At 56.8% G+C, this 19,343-nt stretch overlaps 2 protein-coding genes across 14 annotated transcripts in view; one reads left to right on the top strand and one right to left on the bottom strand.

Moving 5' to 3' along the window:
* Positions 1-8,889, top strand: part of P2RX6 (purinergic receptor P2X 6) — a 31,192-nt gene extending 22,303 nt beyond the window's left edge. For 5 of the 9 annotated variants that reach the window (XM_060310768.1, XM_060310770.1, XM_060310769.1 and 2 more), the window contains 7 exons: positions 1,140-1,290; positions 2,986-3,057; positions 5,929-6,004; positions 6,195-6,288; positions 6,381-6,461; positions 6,539-6,680; positions 6,769-7,368. In XM_060310768.1, coding sequence (XP_060166751.1) covers positions 1,140-1,290; positions 2,986-3,057; positions 5,929-6,004; positions 6,195-6,288; positions 6,381-6,461; positions 6,539-6,680; positions 6,769-7,224 — 1,072 coding nt within the window. In that variant the 3' untranslated portion in view covers positions 7,225-7,368. Of the gene's footprint in view, positions 1-75; positions 462-1,139; positions 1,291-2,985; positions 3,058-5,928; positions 6,005-6,194; positions 6,289-6,380; positions 6,462-6,538; positions 6,681-6,768; positions 7,369-8,188; positions 8,283-8,350; positions 8,417-8,584; positions 8,663-8,750 lie in introns of those variants that run through there. The other 4 variants (XM_030836338.2, XR_011377976.1, XR_011377975.1 and 1 more) reach the window with 4 other exon arrangements.
* Positions 7,463-14,691, bottom strand: SLC7A4 (solute carrier family 7 member 4). Of its 5 annotated transcripts, XM_060310766.1 has the most exons (5): positions 12,935-14,155; positions 12,401-12,522; positions 11,882-12,092; positions 11,518-11,626; positions 7,463-11,414 (listed from the first exon to the last, which is right to left on the bottom strand). In XM_060310766.1, exons 1-5 carry the CDS (start codon positions 14,106-14,108, stop codon positions 11,318-11,320), a joined length of 1,713 nt encoding a protein of 570 aa, XP_060166749.1. In that variant the 5' UTR covers positions 14,109-14,155; the 3' UTR covers positions 7,463-11,317. The 5 variants fall into 5 exon arrangements, with proteins under 5 accessions (XP_060166749.1, XP_060166748.1, XP_060166747.1 ...); XM_060310765.1 differs by adding an exon at positions 14,383-14,691 and having other exon boundaries at positions 7,463-11,626; positions 11,882-12,522; positions 12,935-13,956; XM_060310764.1 differs by adding an exon at positions 14,510-14,691 and having other exon boundaries at positions 7,463-11,626; positions 11,882-12,522; positions 12,935-13,956.
* Positions 14,692-19,343: the final 4,652 nt, after the last annotated feature.

The following is a 19,343-nucleotide window of genomic DNA, read 5'->3' as shown; positions in this document are numbered from 1 at the left end:
TGGGCTCCTGCTGGCCCATGCCGCCCTCTCACAATACCTATCCCACCTGTCATCACCCCAAGGAGGTGAGGCCAGAGGGCAGTGGACAGAGACTGCTCCTCTCTGTGTGTCTGGGGCCCAGCAGAGGGAGTCTGAAGCGGATGGGAGGCCCAGGGCAACTGGGGGTTGGGCCTGGGAGGTGGAGGCTGAATCCCGTCCTGAGTGTCCCTTTAATAGCTGCTGGCCTGGCCCGGCTTGGCGCCTGCTTCTTGCTTTACCTCCCGTTCAGCTGTGGCTGCAGCTGCTGTGCTGACTCACGCGCCCCAGCCGCCGGCAGGATCTGGGAGCATGGTCTCCCCAGGGGCCGTGGTGGGCTGGGGGCTTCTGGATTACAAAACGGAAAAGTATGTGAGGACCCGGAACTGGCGGGTGGGCGCCTTGCAGAGGTTGCTGCAGCTGGGGGTCATGGTCTACGTGGTGGGGTAAGAGAACGGCTCCTGGGCGTGCTAGCCGGAGGGAGGTCCTGTGAGCAGGCTGGTCCTGCTGGGCTGAGGGGTGAAGGTCTGACTCTTCAGGGGCTGGGCTGGTGGTTGTGGAGCAGGTCAGGAGGTGGGCAGAAGGAAGGCTCTCCGTCTGTCTAGAGGCCAGTGGGGTGTAAGAGCAGGTTGTGTGCTTGGGTGCCCACCTGCATTCTTTCCTGTGCCTTGTTCCCAGCCCCATGTTGGGCTTGGGCACAGAGCAGGATGGGCCCCCATCCCTGCACAGGAGGCCCCCGGCCGGCAGGAGGTAGTCCCTGACACTTGTGAGAGCTGAAGCACTAAGGCCCCCAGTAGAGACCACCAGTTTAAGCTGGGTCAGGGTAGTCTTTAAAGAGGAAGCTGGATCTAGGCCGGGCAGGGGGAGAGGATTGGCTGGTGAAGGAGGTGGTGGTGGGCATCTCCAAGCCCATGGGTGCCTGGTGAGGGTACTGGTTCTCCTATGCATGGCCAGAGCCTCTAGCCTGTGCAGGGTGTTTGGTGTGGGAAATGAGGTTAGGAGTAGGTGGGGCTCCTGAATGCTGGCCTGGGAGCCTGGAGGGTATCGGGGGAGAGACTGAGCAGGTGGTCCCAGATCTGCCGTGTGCCGGGGACATACCATACCACCTGTTGCCTCCTTCTCAGGTGGGCCCTCCTCGCCAAAAAAGGCTACCAGGAGCAGGACCTGGACCCCCAGATTTCTGTCATCACCAAACTCAAAGGGGTTTCCGTAACCCAGATCAAGGAGCTGGGGAACCGGCTGTGGGATGTGGCTGACTTCGTGAAGCCACCACAGGTGGGTGACTTGGTGCTGCTGCCAGGTACTGGCACCTCTGATACCACTCCTGCACCGAGTGTGTGCAAGAGAGGGATGTGATGCCAGAGGGGGTGCTGGTGCTGTCACAGGGCCACGCTCAGGAAGGGCCTTACAGAGGAGTGGTGTCTGGACAGGGCTTTCAGGGATGTGTAAGAGGTTTCCGTGCAGAGGAGGTGATGTGTTGGGAAGCCAGACCAGAGGGATGCATTTACAAAGTCTGCATCTGGAGTAGATAAAGAAGATGTGGTACATGTATACAGTGGGATATTTCTCAGCCATAAAAAAGAATGAAATAATGCCATTTGCAGGTACATGGATGGACCTAAAGAGGATCATACTAAGTGAAGTAAATCAGGCAGAGACAGACAAACGCCATATGATACCACTTATATATGGAATCTAAAATATGACACAGATGAACTTATCTATGAAACAGAAACAGACTCACAGACATAGAGAACAGACTTGTGGTTGCCAAGGGGGAGGGTAGTGGGGGAGGGATGGATTGGGAGTTTGGAATTAGCAGATGCAAACTTTTATATACAGGATGGATAAACAACAAGGTCCTACTGTATAGCACAGGGAACTATATTCAGTATCCTGTAATAAACCATAATGGAAAAGAAAAAAATAAATTAAAAGTCTGCATCTGGAAAGGAGAGGAGTGTCTAGGAGCTCAAGGCTTGAGCTTGAGGGTGGGGTGAGAGGGGTGCAGGGTGCCGAGACCTGGAGCTTCCTGGACGCCTCCTCTCTGACCTGGAACACTGCTGTCGAGTGCTCCTCCTCTGCCCCTCCCATGCTGCATTTCCGGCAACTTCTCCCTCCACCCGATTGTCCACAACCTTAGTTTCCTCCTCTGTCCTGCTGGTGCCCAAATTCTAACCCTGGTGACCACCTGTCCTGAGTACAGCTGCCTCCTGTGTGCACACCCACCACATCCAAAGAGAAATCATCTCCCTCTCCCAGTGTGGCCTTTTGTCATCCAATGACATCCACCAGTGCCGAGGCTGGACCTGCTGGATGCCTTACCGTCCCTCCCTCCTGTTCATACCATTTCCTAACAGCTTTCACAACTGCTCACACCATCCCTGAATGGCTGAGGTCTTCTGGTGGGTCCCCATGCGGCATCCAGGCTGAGTCTGCCAGCCCTTACCTTTGACCCTTAGGAGGCTTCCTTTCATGATGGTGGCCATGAAGCCCCTCTAGATCCTGACTACCACCATACCGCTGCCTCTGCCTCTGCCCAGCCCTCGCCTCCCCTTCCTGGGCGTGCATCCCCCACACCCGCTGAGCTCTCATGTGCAGCACAGAGGCGCCAGTCATCTTTTGTCCAAACAGAGCTTACCTCCGGCTCCCCTGGCCCCTGGCCATGCCTGCAGTGAGGGGCACACCTCCCCACCTGGATCTTCAGTGCCTGGAAGCAGGAGGCTCTTGGAAAATTCTGGTTGAGCAACTAAATGAATGTGAGAGGCACACATGGGCTCAGAAATGGCCAGCAGCCCAGCCAACCTCCTGTCTCTGCCTCCCTTGCCTCACTGGAGAGCATTTTCCTGGGGCTCAGGGCTGATGACCCGATGGGGCCAGGGCCCCTTCCCGCACAAGCCAAGCTGCTGGCTTCTGGCATCTCCCGATGGGAGTGGGGAGCAGAGACCAACCCTGACACTTGTCTTCTAGGGAGAGAACGTGTTCTTCTTGGTGACCAATTTCCTTGTGACGCCAGAACAAGTTCAGGGCAGATGTCCAGAGGTAAGGCTGCCTGAGGGCTTCCCAGCGGGTTCCTAGTTCCAGAATCTCCTGCTGCTGTCCCCCATGAGGTGTCCAGGCCCCTCCACATCCTGGTCCCACTTCTGGGCATTCTGGAGGTTGTCAGGGTAACACCCAGAACGGGGCACAGTGCTCAGGTGGGCTCTTATAATAGCAAGAGGCAAGCTGGGGGACTTCCCTGGTGGTGCAGTGGTTAAGTATCCGCCTGCCAATGCAGGGGACACGGGTTCGATCCCTGGTCCCACATGCTGCAGAGCAACTAAGTCCCTGCGCCACAACTACTGAGCCCACGCACCACAACTGCTGGAGCCCATGTGCTTAGAATCCATGCTCTGCAACAAGAGAAGCCACCACAATGAGAAGCCCGCGCCCCACAGTGAAGAGTAGCCCTCGCGCGACACAACTAGAGAAAGCCTGCACGCAGCAACGAAGACCCAGTGCAAACAAAAAGAAACAAAAAAAACCAGGCAAGCCCTTTTCTACGCACAGCCTCTATTAATGTGTGCTGGGGCAGCTTCCATTTTTGTGCGCAAACAGCACACTTCTGCTTATGCTGCAGTCAGGGTCCCTTATGGTCTCTGGGTACTTTTCACTACAACTGTGGTCAAGCCCGTCTCCTGCCATCTTCAGATCCATTTCTTATCCAGAAATGCAGATCCTCCCCCTGAAATCTCACCTTTTCCCCTTGCCTAGGGATGTCCCAGGGATCCCGCCTCTGTCACAGAGCCCACTGACTCTTCTCTCCAGCTGTGGATTTTTTTCCAATTTTTTAAATTGTGATAACATACATGTAACATAAAATTTACAATCTTAACCATTTTTAAGTGTACAGTTTCCTAGCTGCGGATTTTGTTTGAACAGTCAGGAACCAGGACATAGCCTTGGAAGCCTACCTCCATGGTGACATCTTTCTTTAATCGAGGCTAAAAGTTAATTGCTTGCTGGGCTGGAGAGTAACTGTGTGGTCCCTGCCCCTAAGTCCTGGTCGTTGGTCCCACCACAGTTGCTGGGGATGTCACATGTCCCTGGTCGGCCCCATCCTCAGAGGAGGTGATGTGTGTGCACTGGGCAAATGCATGATGTCCTTCCCTTTCCAAATGCTCAGATGACGCCTATTTATTGTTCAGTGTGGACTGTCCTGAAATTTTTCTGGGGCCATGGTTCTGCATTTTCTGGAATCCATGGGATTCCTCTTTGCCCTGTGTCCCGGCTTCTGGCTTGTCCCATGAAACTGACCACCAGATCTGACCACCCGGCTTCCTGAGAGCAGCTCCTCTGAGGGTCCTGATCGTCTGGTCCCTCCCAGCACACCGTGCTCCCTGTACTGTTACAGCTTCAGAAACCTGCTGAGCCTCCCCCGGGGCTGCAGAAGTCCAGCCTGCATACGCCAAGGAGCTTCTGCACAGACAGCCCAGCCACGATGCCAGGTCCTGCGACGGGGGCAGAGGCTGCAGCTAGGAGCCCCAGGGAGGCGCCTCCTCTGCCAGCTCAGGGCCTCAGGAAGGGTTTCCCACTGGACTCAGAGACTCAGTCAGGATCTTGAGGCTATCCAGGCAGAGGGGGCTGTGTGGGCAAAGCCCCCTGCTGTATGGGGTGAGGCATCTCTGGGGTCACCTGCTGCTCAGTGGGGTTGGAGCCTGTTTGGACTGGAGTGGGAAGGGTGGAGCCCAAGATATCAGGGCCCCAAGAGCCCTGCTGTGGAACTGAGCTTGATCACAGGAGCATGGGGGCGCAGAGGGGCTCAGGGGAGGGGCGCTTCATCTTCTGTGCCTTGGGAGGGATGATTCAGGCTGCTGGATGGAGGAGAATGAGACTGAGATGGGGACCCATGTTGGTCACCATGGGGTCTGGACAAAGGAGATGGTGGCCCAGCCAGGGTGGAGAAGAGGGGCAGATTCAGGACACAGGTAGGGACAGCAAGGCAGAGCAGGTGGCTCCACACTGTCCTCTGCCCTCTAATCACATTTGGCTCAGAGCCCCTGAGCCCTTCTTACCACCAGATGCTGTGTCACCCCTGCTGCCCCTGAACTGGGTGCCCTGGGCAGCAGCGTCAAGCCTCAGCCGGGACAGAACTACAGAACTGCGTCCGTGAGGCTGTGCCTTCCTTTCGGGGCCTGGGACCCCCGGAAAGCTCACCACCTTCCCCTCTTGGCTGATCCCCAGAACTCTGTCGCTGTGTGCAGGCACCTATGTCCCTGTTTTACAGAAGAACCAGCAGGGAAGGGAGGAGCCTGTGTACTTCCCAGGCCCCTCCCACCGGGGCCGCCCCCTTGGTCAGCCCCCAGCACCTCCACCCTGGCATGAACTCACCTTCCCCACCGTCCTGCCATCTTCCCTGTTCTGTCCTCTGAATTGGACCAGAGGAGCTAGGCCTGGATGAACCACTTCTTTTTTTAAAAATATTTATTTATTTGGTTGTGTGGGGTCTTAGTTGCTGCAGGCGGTCTCCTTAGTTGTGGCTCGCCAGCTCCTTAGTTGCGGCATTCCAACTCTTAGTTGCGGCATATGGGATCTAGTTCCCTGACCAGGGATCAAACCTGGGCCCCCTGCATTGGGAGCGCAGTCTTATCCACTGCACCACCAGGACAGTCCCCCTGGATGAACCACTTCTGCCCCCACAGAAGTAGCAGGGCAGGAGTCTTGCTCAGCCTTGGAATACAGCAATTGCACCCCTACCCAGCCAGGGCTGTTCGCGCCCCCCTTTCATTTGCACCCTCCAGCTTTCTCTTGGGCCCCCAAACTCAGAGATCCCTGAGAGGCTACGGCAGGGAGGGGCGAGTCCCTGTGGACTTCAGGGCAGGTCACGGAGGAGGCATCCCTCGGCCCTTGGCAAGTCTGCTCTCTCACCCCTAGCACCCCTCCATCCCGCTGGCTAGCTGCTGGGCCGACCAGGACTGTCCTGAAGGGGAGACAGGGACCCACAGCCACGGTAACCGGCCCCCCCCACCCCCACCTTGCAGTGCTTCCACTGGAATGGGGGCTCCGGGGGCCTGGTGGGACCCTGGGTGGCTCACCAGTGCACATGGTGCCTCTGCGTCTCTCTGTCAACGGCCCCCTCCCCACCCCTCCCCAGGCCCCATGGAGATTTGAGGGCCTGGAGTTTGTCTTGCATTTTCAAGGCATAAAAACGGGCCAGTGCGTAGTGTTCAACGGGACCCACAGGACCTGTGAGATCCGGGGCTGGTGCCCAGTGGAGAGTGGTGCTGTGCCTGTGTAAGTCTCCCCCACATCCTCCATCCCTGTCCCAGGACCACAGAGCCTGCCACTCACCGCCCCCCCCCCCCGCCCTGCCCCCTGCCCCACAGGAAGCCCCTGCTGGTCCAGGCCGAGAACTTCACGCTGTTCATCAAAAACACCGTCACCTTCAGCAAGTTTAACTTCTCCAAGTAAGGTGGGAGGGTCCTGGCTGGTCGAAGACCCTCTGTGTCCCCTGCCTGGCCTGACCCTGGCCCACCCCTTTCAGGTCCAATGCCTTGGACACCCAGGACCCAACATATTTCAAGCGCTGCCGCTACGACCCGCGCTCCAGCCCCTCCTGCCCTGTGTTCCGCATCAGGGACCTCATGGCCGCAGCTGGAGGGGTCTTTGAGGACCTGGCGCTGCTGGTGGGTCTGTGGAGGGGGCAGGGTTCCGGGAGGGCTGGGAGAGGGCCCCGGGCCCCAAGCCAGTGGAGCAGTGCTGTGCTGTGTGCAGGGCGGTGCCATGGGCATCCACGTCCACTGGAACTGCGACCTGGACACCAGGGCCTCTGACTGCTGGCCCCACTACTCCTTCCAGCTGCAGGAGCGGAGCTACAACTTCAGGTGCGGCCCCCACTGCCCACCTGCTCCGAGCCAGGTTCTCGTCTGCCTGTCCTCCTGTGGTGGCCGGCACAGACCACCCCTCCCAGAACTCTGGATGGCCACTGTATGTGGGAGGGGGGCCCAGGGGAAGGAGGAGGTGGTCTCAGCTCCACGACCCCCAACACAGGCTCCATCCAGCCTCCCTCCTGAGTCTTATCTCCTCCACCCCAACCCCTGCTGCTGCTGGGACCCCTCCCCCAGCCCCTCCTCCCCCATCCTGCCTCTAGCACCTCCCTCCACTGCACAAGGGGCTTTCTTTTTTACTTTTCCCTTAAGGTTTTATCAAAAAAATTACAAAAATCTATAGAAAAGTTCAAAAATTAGTACCGTGAACACCCATATAGCTGTCATCTGGGTTCACCAGGGTTTTTTTTGTTTTTTGTTTTTACCATTTTGACACGTTTGCTTTCTCTCTCCTCTCTAGACTGAGCTGGATATATTTAGATAGATTTCAGACCAAACCATTTGAAAGTAAGGAGATGTCCGGCAGACACTCACCCCTCCCCAGGCTGTCCTGAGAATAAGCACCTTTCCCAAGTGACCGCTGTCCTGTTGTCACATTCAAGAAATTTAACACCGGCAGAATGAATCTAATATTTAAATTTCCCCAATTGTGCCAATAATAGTCCAAAATCTTTTTATTTTCCAATCCAGGGTGTACTCAAGGAACTTGCATTGCATTTATTCTCATGTCTTTGAGTCTCCCAAGCAGACCTTCCCCTGCTGCTGCCCAGTGGGATCCTATGTTTCTGCCACCTCATGTCACCTCGTCACTTGCGTGCACACACACACGAGCGGACCTTGCCTGGACTGGTTTCACTGACCTCCCCTGCCCTTTGCAGCTATGTGGAGCTGGCCCCCACCTGTGCTCTGCTCCCCTTAGTTCTGTGCTCTCGCTGGTACTGCTTTGTCTAGAACTCCTTCCTGATCCCTGGAAAACCAACCTGCGTGTCCCCACTGCAGAAAGCCTTCCCTGGTTCCTAGGGGAGAGTGAGCTACCCCCTCTGGACCCTCACAGCCCTGGGCCTGCCCCCCAGCTCCCCCTGCCCCCACTGCAGGCATCTATTTAGAGATCCCTCTACCTCATCCCCTCAGCAGGCAGGGAGCTCCTGAGAGGCGGGTCCTGCTTGCTCTTTCCCTGTATCCTCAACAAAAAACCCAGGACTCAGGGTAGGGCTGGGGGTTTGTGGAGTCAGTGGGTGAGTAAGATGGAGGCCTGGGAGGGCCGGGAAGCGGGCAGAACAGGCCACCAGACTCTCTCCTGCCCCCAGGACGGCCACTCACTGGTGGGAGGCCTCGGGTGTGGAGGTCCGGAGTCTGCTAAAGCTCTACGGGATCCGTTTTGACATCCTCGTCACTGGGCGGGTAGGTGGGCAGGGGCGGGTGGGTGGGGGGTGACAGGCACGGCTTAGAGGCTTACCCAGTTCTCTCAGGCAGGGAAGTTCGGGCTCATCCCCACACTCATCACTCTGGGCACAGGAGCAGCTTGGCTGGGCGTGGTGAGTCTGGCTCAAGTGTGCTCCCTCTGGCTTCAGTGAATGTGGGCCCAGGCCCATCCGATGGCACAGCCGAGGCCCCTGACGTTAGGTCTAGTTGGGGGGAGGTCTGGGGAGGTGGCGGGAGGACGGGTTGGGGGCCGGGACACAGGTCAGTCCTGCCTCTCCCAGATCACTTTCCTGTGTGACCTGCTGCTGTTGTATGTGGATGGAGAAGCTCATTTCTACTGGAGGACCAAGTATGAGGAGGTAAGCTGCTGGCCTGCCTGGCGCCTGGGCTCTGCTACACTTCTGGGGAACGTCGGCCTGAGCCCCGACCTGCTGTCCTTATCTGCAGGCAAAAGCTCCAAAGGTGACCGCCAGCCCTGAGCAGACAAAACCAGCATCTGCACCCCTGCATCTGGCTGCCCAGGCTCCTTAGAGGGGCCCCAGCGCCTGTCCCAACGGCCAGGGCTGCTACCAGGAGCTGGACACCAAAGCCTTGGCCCTGGCGCCTGCTTGCTGGCCCATTCCTGAGGCCTGTTCCCTGCTGTCAGGGGTCGGGGCTGGGAAGGGAGGGGCCTTGCCTTGGGAACCTCATGGATGGAGCCCCAGCAGGACCAGGGCAGGGAGTGGGAGAATTCCATCCTTCAACTCCCAGGCACACTGTCCCTACCCTGACTCTGGCCTCGGCAGGGTACTGCCCAGGGAGCAGCAGAAGCTACTATTGCACAGAGACCTGCAGCGGAACATGTCCCAGGCGCTGGTCACAAGGGCTCCAGCTGTGTCTGGAGAACTCTCTCCCAGCTCTGTCACCAGGGCTTCCAGCAGCGGCTCACTCACCAGTGGTCAGCACAGACCCTCCACTGGCTGTGCAGGCTCTAGCCCTCTCCCCTGGCAGCACCCCCATTGTAGGTAGAGCCCCCACCCTCTCAGCGCCGTTCCAGGGTCTGTGCTGCCGTAGTCTAGGGCAGGGTAGAAAGAGGTCTGACAAGAGGGCTGGCTGTCTCTGCTGTTCTGGTGCTGGGTACCTGGGGCTTGTCCCCACCCAGTTTGGGGGGGTCATCCATGGAATTCAGACTGGGGCAGGCAGATGATCCAACCCACTAGGACCTGGCAATGGCGCATGCACCAGCCCTTCCCGGTGGCAGCCCTCAGACTGTGGAGGGCTGGGATTGGGAGAAGAGGATGGAGAAGCTGAGTTGGTGGTCATTGGGTCCTTTGGGACCGTCTGTGTGCTCCTTGGTGACACCCAGCTCAACCTCCTGGAACTGTGGGGGTGGGGAGAATGTATATCTGGAATTCACTGCTACCCAAGGTCACACACCTAAGAACCAGCCCGAGGCAACTGCTCGAAGGAGGCCCTGTCCTTCGCTTCGGGTGGAGCCCAGTGGCCAGAAGGAATGCCCCAAACAAATTCCAGAGGCCCCGGCAGGCTGGCCTGGATCTGGCTGTGACGTCCTCACAGGGTGTGAGTCCTGCCCGCTGGAGAACTCCCCATGCGCCAGGGAGCCTACAGCTGGGAGGGAGGGACTGGCTGCAGGGGTCTGACCCTGTCTTGGCCCCAGGGGAGCGGCAGGGGTTTGGGAGTGCCCACCTGGGAGGCGAGGGGCTGCTTTCTCATGGGGCCCGGTGACTAGGCATTCTGGCCGCTTGCCGGGGCAGTGACATGGGCCAGCTGGGGAGGGCAGGGTTGGGGTTCAGGCTGGGCTAGCATCTGGAACCATCTGGCATCTGGAGCCTCAGCAAAGCCTTGGGGTCCCTGATGCCTCGCAATCCCCAGAGCAGTGTCTCTGGGGAGGCAGGCCACAAAGGTCAGGGTGAGAGAACATGGCCCTGAGATCTTTACCGGGGTGGGGTCCCATGTATGGGGCCCAAAGAAAGCTGATGTATGGCTTCAGGGTCCAGGAGTAAAGCCTGTCGACAGCAGCTTCCTGCGTGCTCCTTACAGGCAGAGACGGGAGCTAGTGGTGCCTGTGGTGGGCACAGCACCACCTGGGAGACTAGTGGGCAGTGCAGGGTGGGCCTGGGGACCCCACCCCAAGGACCAGGGGGGCTGGAAGGCACTTGGGGCAGGTTCAGGCTCTTGCGCACGCATCCCCTGGGGCAGCTGGAGAGCAGCACCAGGGTCTGAGCTTGGAAACAGCTGCTGCCTCAGTCTGCACACAGTGCGCACCCCAGGGTCGCCGCGCGGGCACGTGGTTATATGCTTGAAGCTGTGTGTGTGCCTCTGCCTCCCTAGGCAGGCCTCAGGCACATGCCATGCTCTGGAGAAACCAAGGGGACCCCGAACTCTGCTGACCTTTCTAGGTGGCCTCCTTGGGGCCCGGGCACTTCTGTCTGGACCCATCCCCCAGAGGAGGGGAGCCTGACACTGCCCCTCTTGTACCTAGTGCATATGGGTGTATGTATAGTGCCTTCTGAGCAGGGCAGAGGGCACTGGCCTGAGTGTCCTCGACTAAGGGCTGTCCCAGGGCTGGCATCTCCCCCTTGCAGAACTTCTGCACCTTTGCTTTGCACTGGGGACAATCGCGTGGTTCCTGGGGGCAGGTGAGGACTCAGTGCCGCAAAGAACAATGGACACGACACAGGCCACATGGCTGGCTAAGCAGTTATTATCATGGATTCCTGAGGCTGGGGCTTCTTCCCGACCCGCCCTACCCCACCTGCCCAGGTTGCTGGAGTTGGACATAAACTGGAAGGCACTGCACAAAGAGTCCACCACACCAGCGCTGGCCACACTGGCTCCAAAGACTCAAAGCTCAGCCCCTGAACTACAGTCCGAAGGACCCCCCTAGCGTGGGCAGGCCCGCAAACCGGAGCTGCCTTGGATGGAGGGCAGGTAGCTCTCATGGACTGCTGGGCTCCTGGGCTGGCACCTGGCTGGGGGGCTGCACAACCTGCACTGTCTCCTCCAGGCTGCCGCTAGAGAAAACCACATAGCGTGTGATGGTCAGCCCCGGCAGCTCCCGCTGGTTCTCCTTGCTGTGCCAGATGCCATAGCCGAAATATACCAAGAGTCCTGCAGGGGTGGCACGAGCATGAATGGCAGGTCTCAGCCCTGCTCGCCCTCCTCACCCTCCTCCTGCAGCCGGCCCAGGACACCAGCCTGGCCCCCCACTCACCAATCAGCAGCCAGATGGAGAAGCGCACCCAGGTCAGGTAGCTCAGCTTCAGCATGAGGCAGATGTTGAGGAGAATGCTCAAGGCTGGAATCAGGGGCACCATGGGGATCTGAAGGGGCAAGGGTAGGGCTGGGCTGGGCTGCAGGGGAGGCTGCTGGCCCAGGGCCCAACTGCTCTAGAGGCCTCAGAGCCTTTCTCTGCCTCTGGAGATTCTGGAGACCAGGGCCCGCTCACAGACACAGGTGGATGTGCATGCTGCCTCCCCAGCCTGTGAGCCGTGGTCATCCCGCTGCAGCGGAGGATGCGGGGGAGAAGGGAGCTGGTGGGCTGACAGCAAGTGGGTGTTGGGAGTGGAGAGAGGTACCTGGAAGGTGTCCTGCTGGCGTTGCTGCTGGTGGGCCCCCAGGACGAGGAGACTGAGCAGAAACATGATGCTGCAGAGCAGAAGCAGCAGGATGTAGCCCCAGCGAGGGAGGTGCAGGGCTGAGTCCCCGAAGATCAGCACACAGCCCAGGGTGATGGCTGAGGCCACCAGGACGCAGATCGCTGAAGCCACGGCCACTCCAGGGCTGCACCTATCCAGGAAGCCCAAGTAGGGCCTCAGGGCTGGCCGCAGCTGCCCAGGCTCGGGGGCTGGGACCTGCTCGGTGCCCACCAGCTCTATGTGGTCTGAGAAGGAATTGTACTCCTTGGCCGCAGGGCGGGGGCTGGCTGGGCTTGGGGAACTGGACAGAGGGGCCTTCTGGAATCGCAGCACGATAATGCTGATGGCCACGAAGGTGTAGGCCAGCAGTGTGCCAATGGACAGGAACTGGACCAATGCCTCGAGGTCCAGCAGCAGCGCCACCAAAACCGTGAGAACCCCGAACACCAGGATGCCTACCAGAGGCACCTGTGTCCGGGGGTGCACGTAGGCAAATGCCTGGAAGAATAGCCCGTCGACGGCCATGGCGTAGATGATGCGGGGAAGGCAGAAGAGACCGTTGAGCAGGACAGTGGTCATGGCTGCAGCAGAGGGCGGGGGCTGGTCAGCATGGCACATAGACACCCCACGGGCCACGGCTGGGGCACCTCGGGAGCATGCGCACGAGTCTATCTGGGTTCTCAGAGTGAGCCTGAGTGCCTATAGGGTGCAGGATTGTCACTACCCCAACCCAGGAGTGGGACACCTCAGTTTAGGTCACAGGCCACTGGGGAATCTGGTGAAGGCTGAGTACCTCTGTCCAGGAAAGGACACAGAAGCACACGCCCAGACCGACATACCATGTACAACAGGGAGTGGGTTGAGTAGGTCTCTGCCAACAAGCCTGGGTGGAGTCTAATAAGTAGCCCGTTCCCGGGCCCATTATACAACTGGTAAAACTGAGGCCCAACTGGAGATGTGTTCCCCGGGAGGCCAGGGCAGGACCCCACTTACCGCAGATGGAGCCAGTCGCCACGAGGTAGCCAGCCCAGCTGTAGCCCCGCTGGTAGAAGGCGTCAGCGAGCGCTGAATTAGGGTCCAGGCTGTGCCAGGGCACCATGAGGGTGAGCACCGTGGAGACCAGGATGTAGGCGCTGGCTGCGAGGCCAAGCGAGATGGCAATGGCCAGGGGCACGGCTCGCTTCGGGTTCCGGGCCTCCTCACTAGAGGCGGCAATAACGTCAAAGCCCACGAAGGCATAGAAGCAGGTCGCGGTGCCGGACATGATACCGGAGAAGCCGAAGGGTGCAAAGCCGCCCTCCTCCTTGCCCCAGTTGTGTGAGCGGGCGAGGACAAACCCCAGGATGATGATGAAGAGGATGACGACCATGCTGATGGCAGATAAGGTGTGGTTGAGCCAGGAGGAGACACGGGCTCCGCAGGAGACGAAGGTGGAGGCCAAAAGTAGGATGCCGGCAGCCAGGAAGTCAGGATATCTGGCCAGGAGGGGCACCTGCCAGATGCCCACATGGGCCTCGGTGAAGTTGCGGATGTGGTGGTCGAACATGGCGTCCAGGTAGCCGCTCCAGGCGCGGGCCACAGCAGCACCAGCTATGACGTACTCGAGCACCAGGTTCCAGCCGATGAGGAAGGCCCACAGCTCGCCCATGGACACATAGGTGAACAGGTAGGCAGAGCCTGTGCGGGGCACGCGTGCCCCAAACTCAGCGTAACACAGGGCCGCCAGCAGGGAGGCCACGGCGGCCACAGTGAAGGACACGATCACGGCCGGGCCGGTTATCTCCTTGGCCACGGTACCGGTGAGCACATAGAGGCCCGAGCCCACCATGGCCCCCACTCCCAGCAGGGTCAGGTCCAGCGCGGACAGGCAGCGCTGCAGCGATGTCTCCATGGTGGCCTCCTCCAGCGGCTTCAGCCGTTTCAGCTTCTGGCAGAAGCGCGCCAGGCCGGCAGTGCTGGGCAGTCCTGAAGCCATTGCAGGCAGCTGAGAGGAGCACCAAGCCAGCTGCTGGCACCTACCAGGGCCAGAGGGGAGTGACAGGCTGCCCAGCCTTCTGTCTTCCCTCTGATCCCACCCAGGGGTAGTGAGCCGCTTAACACTGGCCTGCCAGAGGGCAGGGCTGGGACAGGGGTGGGTGGGAGGCCCTCTCCGCCTCAGGGGCTCCATGGTGGAGCCGAATCTGGGCCTGTTGGTGGGGGTGGGGGTGGACCCTGAGGGTGAGAAGGGGGCAGCCCCAGGGAGCATGGCTGGGAACCAAGCCCCTGTGATCTGGGATCCCAGAGCGAGGGGGAAACCCGAGGCTTCCCGGGAGCTGGGCCAGGCCTCCAGGACGCGGAACAGGAGCGGAGCTGCAGCCCTGGGCGTAGCCCAGGCGGCCACCTGGCCCCAGACATCGCGGTTCCCCCCTTCCCCGCCCCGCTGGACTGGAGGAACAGCGCACCTGACGCGAGCCGAGCCGGGGAGCCCTGGGCGTGGCGCCGGATCCCTGGGCTCGGCGCTGCACTGCCGGCCCCAACATGCCGCCGCCGCCCCTGGAGCCAGTTTCGCCTCACCCTGTCCCCAGGTACCTGAGCCTTCGCCTCCTCCTGGGCCTGAAACTGTTTCCGCTGGACTCTGCGACCCACCTACTGTTGCCACCGCCGCTGCCGTCGCTGCCGCTCTGCACGCTGAGCCTGCCCCGCCTGCGGGTGAGGTCAATGCGCAGAGCCCGCCCCAACCCCCAGGGCGCCAGACCCAGCACCGGGCCCCACCTCGCTGTCACAAACACCCAGGTAGCCCACCCCCTCTTAACTCACCAGGTCCTAGGGATACCCTATCATTGTGTCTGCTTCACAGATAAGGAAGCCCAAGCCACCAGAGTGGCCTCGCAGCCAGGTGCAGGTTAAGGTCCAGGTCTGGGGTGGGGGTCTGGAGCCCACACGCGTTCCACTGGGGCAGACACCCTCTTTGATCCCTCCTCCCCACATGTGCATTCCACCCCGCTAGGCACCATCCAGCCACCCCCAACTCCGGGGGTGTGGGGGCGCAGAAGTCAGGCAGGCCCTGGTAAGCTGAGGGTAGAGGTCTGGCTGAGTGGCTCTGGACAGTCCTGACCTCCCCCGCACAGTGGGATGGCAGGAAGCCACCTCACACATTGACGAAGGAGTGCCTGGCTTCAGGAATGTCCTGTGAATTGGCAGAATGCACACTGGCTGTTCTGAGCTTCTTGTTACAGACAATGTCCCCAAAGGAGGCAGCAGCCTCCTGGAGACAACGCACAGCCCTCTAGCCCAGGATGCCCCTCAGGCCCCTCCTAGCCAAGGAGCACCTGCGTCAGGCCAGGAGGACCCTGGGGGACCCCACAGCAGCCCCCCACTCATGGATGTCAGTGAGAGGCACAGTGTACTGAGCACCTACACCATGCTTAGCCCTACATCATGGACAGTCCCCGCGTCCCATCACATGACATGTTTATGACAAGGCATGTTTATTCCTGGGACTGAGGGGTCTTTGTCCTGCCACTTCTTTGAAAATGAAAAGGTGGGTGTGACAGGGTGTTTACTTGTTCACAGCAGAATGATGACAATCCATCCAAGCAAACCAAAACCAAAATGGATAGCCTTTTCTCCCAGAACTTTGTACGTGTTTTCAGGTTTATATGTGGTTTGTGGAATAGGATTTTAAGGGCACCTGCCACCTGTCTGCTTCAGTGGGCTCGTGACAGGATGGTGGACTCCCTGGTAAGATGGTGCCACTTGGAGCACTCTGCCTTAGCCAGCCCCCTTGCTCCCTTCTGTTATTTGGCTGATAATGTCTTGAGGAACTTCTCAGATGGGGTCCCACTTCCTGCAGGGAAGATGTCCCTCTCGCTTTTCTCCCATGTGGCCTCAACAGAACTGAGCAGGTGTTCCTTGTTCTGAAATGCCTCCACAAAAATCCAGAAAAATGCATTTCAAACCAAGAGGGTTGGGCAGTTTTGTAACAGGAGGTCCCGAGACGCCTTACTGATGACCCCTTGAGAGGTGGTGTGCAGTGCTTCATGGCCCTGACTTTGTATCTACCCAGAGAAACACTCTTACCATAGGCACTAACACCCAATGGATATTTGAGGCCAAGCACAATTGACGCAGTGAACTAAACTTCCAAGGGTATGGCTGGGACCCCTGTGAGCAAGCGGTTACACAGAGGAGCACCAGGAGGATGCAGAGAAAATAAAGCCCAAAAAATAAAGGAAGAAGAAGGAGGGAACACTTCCCAACTCGTTCTACAAGACCAGAATTATCCTGACACCAAACCCAACAAAGACATCACAAGAAAAGTACAGATCAATATCCCTTAAGAATATAGATGAGGGGCTTCCCTGGTGGCACAGTGGTTAAGAATCTGCCTGCCAATGCAGGGGACATGGGTTTGATCCCTGGCCCGGGAAGATCCCACATGCTGTGGAGCAGATAAGCCCGTACGCCATAACTACTGAGCGTGTGCTCTAGAGCCCATGTTCTGCAACAAGAGAAGCCATGATAATGAGAAGCCCGTGCACCGCATGAAGAGTAGCCCCCACTTGCCTCAACTAGAGAAAGCCCATGAGCAGCAACGAAGACCCAACACAGCCAAAAATAAAAATAAAAAAATAAACTTATTAAAAAGAATATAGATGGGAATTCCCTGGCCATCCAGTGGTTAGGACTTTGTGCTTCCTGCAGGGGGCATGTGTTCGATCCCTGGTCGGGGAACTAAGGTTTCGCATGCTGTGGGCTTGGTCAAAAAACAAAGAGAGAGAGAGAATATAGATGCAGAATTTATCAACAAAATACTAGCAAATCGAATCCAGGAAAGTATAAAAAGGAGCAAGTGAGATTTATCCCAGGAATGCAAAATTGATTTAACATATGAAAATCAATCAACGTAGGGACTTCCCTGGTGGCACAGTGGACAAGACTCCGTGCTCCCAATGCAGGGAGCCTGGGTTCAATCCCTGGTCAGGGAACTAGATCCCACATGTATGCCGCAACTAAGAGTTCACATGCCACAACTAGGGAGCCCGGGAGGTTCAACTAAGACCTGGTGCAACCAAATAAATAAATAAATAAATAAAATCAATGTAATACACCATACTAATAAAGGACGAAAACCACATGATCATCTCAACAGACAGAAAAAATATTTACCAAACTAGGAATCGAAGGACTGTCCTCAACCTGATAAAGACCATCTACGAAAAACCTTCAGCTGCTATACTTAATGGTGAAAGACTGAAAGCGTCCCCTTCCCATCAGGAACATAAGGATGCCCGCTCTCTCTTGTATTGAATGTTGAATACCACTTGTATTCAACATTTTACTGGAGGTTCTAGCCATGACAATTCAGTGAGAAAATGAAATAAAAGGAATCCAGATAGGAAGAAGGAAAACTGTCTCTAGTCACAGATGACATGACCCTATGTATAGAAAATCCTAAAGAATTCACATACACACAAATATTACGACTAATAATCAAGTTTAGCAAAGGTACAGGATTGAAGATTGATATAAAAGAATCAATTACAGGGACTTCCCTGGTGGTACAGTGGTTAAGAATCTGCCTGCCAATGCAGGAGACGCAGGTTCCATCCCTGGTCTGGGAAAATCCCACATGCCACAGAGCAACTAAGTCCATGCGCCACAACTACTGAGCCTGCGCTATAGCGCCTGCGAGCCACAACTACTGAGCCCATGTGCCACAATTACTGAAGCCTGCGTGCCTAGAGCCCATGCTCTGCAATGAGAGAAGCCACCACAATGAGAAGCCGCGCCCTGCAACGAAGAGTAGCCCCCGCTCACTGCAACCAGAGAAAGCCCGCGCACAGCAACAAAGACCCGACACAGCCATAAATAAATAAATAAATAAATAAAAATCATTTACATTTCTATACATTAGCAATGAACTATTCAGAAATGAAATTAAGAAAACAATTCTGCTTACATAGCATCAAAAAGAATAAATTTATTTTTAAACATACTTAGAATAAATTTAACAAAAGAAATGCAAGACTTGCACATGGAAATGTACTAAACATCATTGAAAAAAATTAAGACCTAAACAAGTGGAAACACAACCCATGTTCATGGACTAGAAGACTTCATATGGTTAAGATGGCAGTATATTCCCCAGATTGGTCTGCATATTCAGTGCAATCCCTATCAAGATCCCAACTGCCTATTTTGCAGACGTTATCAAGCTGATCCTAAAGATGATATGGAGATGCAAGGGACCCAGAATAGCCAAAACAATTTTGAAAATGAACAAAGTTGGAGGACTCACACTTCTTTATTTCTAAACTGACTACAAAGCTACAGTCATCAAGACAGTGTGTTACAGGGACTTCCCTGGTGGCCCAGTGGCTAAGACTCTACATTCCCAATGAAGGTGGCCTGGGTTCAATCCCTGGTCACGGAACTAGATCCCACATGCCACAACTAAAGATTCTGCATTCTGGGACCAAAAGATCCCGCATGCCACAACGAAGATCCTGCACGCGGCAATGGAGATCCCGTGTGTTGCAACTAAGACCCGGTACAGCCAAATAAGTAAATATTAAAACAAAAAAAGTGTGTTATTGAAATAAGGATAGACACATAGATCAGTGAAATAGAATTGAGAGTCCAAAAATATGTCCAGTTAACTTTTTTTTAAATAAATTTATTTATTTTATTTATTTATTTTTGGCTGCATTGGGTCTTCATTGTGGTGCGCGGGCTTCTCATTGCGGTGGCTTCTCATTGCAGAGCACAGGCTCTAGGCACACAGGCTTCAGTAATTGTGGCACCCGGGCTCAGTAGTTGTGGCTTGTGGGCTCTAGAGCGCAGGCTCAGTAGTTGTGGTGCACGGACTTAGTTGCTCTGTGGCATGTGGGATCTTCCCGGACCAGGGCTCGAACCCGTGTCCCCTGCATTGGCAGGTGGATTTTTTTGTTTTGTTTTGTTTTGCGGTACGCGGGCCTCTCACTGTTGTGGCCTCTCCCATTGCGGAGCACAGGCTCCGGATGCGCAGGCTCAGCAGCCATGGCTCACGGGCCCAGCCGCTCCACTGCATGTGGGATCTTCCCAGACCAGGGCACGAACCTGTGTTCCCTGCATCGGCAGGCGGACCCTCAACCACTGCACCACCAGGGAAGCCCTGGCAGGTGAATTCTTAACCACTGAGCCACCAGGGAAGCCCTGTCCAGTTAACTTTTAAAATTTTATAGCCAATTTAAATTTATGGCCAGTTTATGGCCTTTTGATTTAAAAAATAGACTTTATTTTTTAGAGCTGTTTTAAGTTTGCAGGAAAATTAAACAAAAGGTAGAGTTCCCACATACCCCCGCCCCTACACATGCACAGCCTTCTCCACTATCAACATCCTCCGCCACATTGGTACACTGGGTGTAATTGATGAACCTAC

This window comes from Globicephala melas, chromosome 13 (genome assembly GCF_963455315.2).
Source record: "Globicephala melas chromosome 13, mGloMel1.2, whole genome shotgun sequence".
NCBI classification, from domain to species: Eukaryota; Metazoa; Chordata; class Mammalia; order Artiodactyla; family Delphinidae; genus Globicephala; species Globicephala melas.
The sequence above is the reverse complement of the archived record's forward strand: the minus strand, read 5'-3'. Positions and strand labels throughout refer to the sequence as shown.